Source organism: Camelus bactrianus, chromosome 10 (genome assembly GCF_048773025.1).
Source record: "Camelus bactrianus isolate YW-2024 breed Bactrian camel chromosome 10, ASM4877302v1, whole genome shotgun sequence".
In the NCBI taxonomy this organism is placed as follows: domain Eukaryota; kingdom Metazoa; phylum Chordata; class Mammalia; order Artiodactyla; family Camelidae; genus Camelus; species Camelus bactrianus.
In genome coordinates, this window is record NC_133548.1 from 13,584,900 (window position 1) to 13,589,649 (window position 4,750).

Sequence of the window (4,750 nt, forward strand, 5' to 3'; positions counted from 1 at the left end):
ATGAATGGCATTTTGGCAATGGCTATGAATATCAACATTTTAAATACATATTCCCTGTTGACCCAAAAATTCTACTTATAGCAACTGACATTTCTAGGAACACATACTTGAGAAGATATATACTTATTGAATAATTATGTATCATAGAAAAAGATTGAAATGACATGAAAAGTACTGGGTACATTAATTCAGGAATATTATAAGGGAACATCACATATTATACAAATAACTGAGAATGAGTTAGATCTATATAGACTGGTATGGAAAGATGCTCAAGATGTTGAATAGTAAAATGTAAGTGTTTACATGCAGGCATATATCCACATACACATATGTAAATATGCTTGTATGTGCAAAGATTGATACTTGAAACATCCTAAGAAAGAGGCTTTGCAACAACTGTAGGTAAGAACACTGGGAAACACTAAAAAAGGATGAAAAAGAAGTTTGGTTCGGTTTGGTTTTACAGGATGTTTCACTAAGCTTTCAAGGCATAAATGATCCCAATTTTATGTGAATACTTTCTCAATTCAGTTTGTAACTTGCCTTTTTGCTTTCTTTCAGAAGTTTTTGTTGAACGAAGGTTCTTACTATGGTCAAATTTATCATTCTTGTCTTCTTACTTGCACCATTTCATATGGTTTCTATTTTTATATTCATTATTATTGTGTTTTCTTTTTATTTTAAACAGAAGTGTCATATTAAATATTTTATATATTATGCAACTGAAACTGAATACAGAGGACATTATATATATAATTAAATATTTTCACTAGTAAAATTAAAAGAATGGACAAAATAAAAAGAACCTAACTAAAAAGATAAGACTAAGTCTCAGGAAAATACTTAAACATAAATACATTAATTGATTACAAATCACCAAAACTGTAAAAATTTCATATATTATATATTTTTATCAACTCCCCCTTTATATGTATTACACCTTTCTAGGCAAAGAGATACACAAGACACTACATAGAGAGTTGACATTATAGTAGAGAAATATGTTAATAACCCAATCACACAGATAATTACTTATTATAATTATGATAAATGCTTTAAAGGATAGAGATAGGTGCATCAGTTTAGAGACTTTTGGTTTCCAAGGAGATAAGCCCTCACATCATATGGCCCTCTTCACAGTGAATGTCAAATTTATTTACTATGAGATACAATGTTTCTTCTCCAGAGCTTCTTCATGGCATTAGTCATCTCTGAATTTCTCAGACTGTAGATTAGCGGGTTCAGCATGGGGGTGATGACTGTATAAAATACACTCAATGATTTATCAATAGGAAAGGTCCTAGCAGGTCTTGCATACATGAAAATACAAGGGACAAAGAAGCAGACAACCACAGTGATGTGGGAACCACAGGTCTGGAGGGCTTTCCACCTCCCTTCCTGACTCAGGTTCTTTAGAGAGCGCAAGATGACTCCATAAGAGATGAGTAAGAGCAGAAACACAATAGTGCAGATCAGTCCTCCATTGGCCATCACTAAGATGCCAATGACATAGGTGTCAGTGCAGATGAGTTTCAGTAGGGGGTACATGTCACAGATAAAGTGATCAATGACATTGGGGCCACAGAACGGGAGCCCATAAATAGTGCTAAGTTGAACCACTGAATGCAGAAAACCTCCAACAAAGGACACCAGCAGCAGCACAACACACACCCTTTGCTTCATGATAATCAAATAATGCAAGGGCTTACAGATGGCCACATAGCGGTCATAGGCCATCACCAGCAGAAGGAAGACCTCTGACCCCCCAAAAAAGTGTTCTGTAAAAAGCTGAGCCATACAAAATTTGAAAGATACTGTATTTTCCCCAAAGAACAGATCTGAAATCAATTTTGGGGAAATGACTGAAGAATAAATGGCATCCATAAGTGACAAGCTAGCAAGAAAAAAGTACATTGGCGAGCCCAGAGTCTTACTGAAAGCGACAGTCACAACAATGAGCAGGTTGCCCACTGAGGTCAAAATGTAGAAGAGCAAAAACATGACAGAAAGGACTTTCTGTTCATTTGGATTCTGTGTGAGGCCCAAGAGGACAAAGTGAGTCACATTGTTCCTTGGTTCCATCTATTCGTTTATAAGTACTGATTTCAGATGTTAGAAATAGTTTACCTATAAAACAAGGGAAAATATTTTAGCTTAGTATTTTCTTTATTCATTCAATCAAAAATGCGTATGAAAATTCTGTTATATCACACAACCTTCCATGGAAATTGAATGTTGAATAAGATTGTTTCCATACTCTCAGTGATTTGACATATAATGATGGGATCATACAATTTAAGATCAATTTAATAAGTACCATTGTAATTATATTTAAATAGTGCTAAGGAACATCTAAATCAAAGTGGGATCAGGCAATGCTTCCCAGAGAAAGCAATGCGTTAGTTGAATTTAGAGAACTGAGAAAACAAAAGAGAGTATGAAGGGAGTAACATGAAAAGGTGCACCATGTGTAAAGTCACAAAAGTGTGATACTGAAGAGTCACTTAAAATAATCTACATATTCAAAGTCAGTAGAACAAATCTGAATGTAAGACTAGAGGTCACTGTATTAGTTGCTAGGGCTGCTTCTTTAGAACAACAATCACCCCTCTTCCAGTTTCCAGTAACGTGTCCTTCATTCCATTTGAGACCTCAATCTGAACATCATATTTCTAGCAACATTCTGTTCATGATGATATATATGTATTTATTCTCTCAGATGATAGATGCTTTCTCTACAGCCATACTTGTTCCCTTCTGGGTCCTCACCAAGATCACCTTTTATTGTTCATATTTCTACAAACAGCCTTTTAAAGGCAGTTTAGGCTCTTTCTATCACACACCTCAAAACTCTCTCAGCATCTACCCACTACCCAATCCCAAAGCCACTTGCACATTTTTTGGTATTCATTGCAGCAACACCCCCCTTCTCGGTATCCAAATCTTTATTAATTTGCCAGAGCTTCTATAACAAAGTAGCACAATTGGGTGGATTAAACAATAGAATTTTATCATCACACTACTCTCAATGTTGGAAATTAAAAATCAAGGTGTTAACAGTGTTGATTGTTTTTAAAGACTGTGAGGAAAGGAGCTGTTCGATGCCTCCTTCCTTGGCTTAAAGATAGCCATATTTAAGTTCTCGTGATGTTCTCCAGATAAACGTGTCTGCATCCACATCCTTCTCTTAATAAGAAAGTCAATCACATTGGAGCAAGATTTACTCTATTTTAACTCAATTACCTTTGTAAAGAACCTATCTCCAAATAAGGTCACATTCTGAAGTTTAAGGATAAGGACACCAGCATATGAATTTTAAGAGGACACAATGGAACCATAATTATGTCTTCTGACATATCATATAACCCATAACAATCACTCTCCTGGATATCCTGAGAACATACTAAAACCTCCTTTGTAGTTAGTGCCTTTACTTGGAGCCTCTTCTTTTTTGTAAACTGTAAATGCTAAAGCACTCTAAAATTGTGCATTCAGTCCCTATCTCTCCCGTAATTTTTAAACTTGAATATGCAACTATCTAACTGATATCTCCAATTAAATATCAACTTAGTATTTATAAAACTAAATATTTAATTTTCCACAATAAGCTTAATCCTTCCTAGATATTCCCTAATTAAATGGTACCACCTTACATATTATTGTACAGAATTTGTATCTGACAGTATCCGTCACTCCTTTATTCCTCTTGCATTATTTATTGAACATTTTAATAAGTCCTACTGACTCTCCCTTTAAAACATATTGCAAATTTGGTCATTAAACCTCCCTTGTCTATCACAGTAGCCTCCTGCAAGTTCTTCCTGTTTTGGTTCTGGCCTTCAACAATCTATTCTCATGAAGCAACCCAAGTGATCTTCTCTAAATCTTACTCAAATTATATTATTCCCCTGTTGAAAATCTCTACAGTAGATTTCTATCACAGTCAGTAAAATCCAATTCCCTGGTATACTTTGGCTTAAGAGACCCTAGATGTCTTAGAAGCTGGCCGCCACCCCAAACTTCCTCCCTAAACCCATACCCGTGTAAACTTATGTCTTATAATTCTCCATGTTCATTCTGCTGAGAACTTTATACTAATCCTCAAATATTCAAAGTGCTTTTCCTTCTCTTTAGTTCCATTAATTCTTTTGTAGATGCTGATTTCAGAGATAGAAAGCACATTACATTTAAAATAATGGGAAGTGTTGTAGAACGGTATATTGAAAGTTTAATCTTCACTTATTTATTCAGTTGACAAATGTTTATCAAATACTTAACATTGTGGCACACCTTTTAGATAACATAGGCTCCCAGACATCTCAGCATGTCCACTGGTCCATTAGCAGTCAAGGTCTTTGCTGGGAGTGACACCATCAGAGGACAGAAAGTTGGTGGTGACGGAGGAAGCATCTTTTCACATCACTCTCTTACTTTTCCAGATAAGTAACCACTTGAGGTTGTAAAATGGCTGCTGATGTCATTTAATTTTTTTAATCTATTCACAACAAAAATCACATAAGTCCTGATCTTGTTCCATTTATTACTCAATGATATTGAACTTCCCTGAAGAAGTTTCCATTTAGCTAATTGACTATCACGTCTGATTATATATGCCTCTTCCTACTCAAGACACTTAAGTTTATTTGCCCTGAAAGCCAAAAATCTTTATGATACAAGGTTTCACATAAATCTTATATTAATATATACACAGAAACAGTTTTATGTTACTCAATGTCTATAAAATTAA

The 4,750-nt window shown here is 34.9% G+C and overlaps 1 protein-coding gene across 1 annotated transcript; it reads right to left on the reverse strand.

The window, feature by feature from the left end:
* Positions 1 to 1,155: 1,155 nt before the first annotated feature.
* Positions 1,156 to 2,085, reverse strand: LOC105076420 (olfactory receptor 4A47-like). Its single transcript, XM_010964515.2, has one exon. The coding sequence runs from the start codon at positions 2,083 to 2,085 to the stop codon at positions 1,156 to 1,158; it is 930 nt and encodes a 309-aa protein (XP_010962817.2).
* Between the last annotated feature and the right edge of the window lie 2,665 nt (positions 2,086 to 4,750).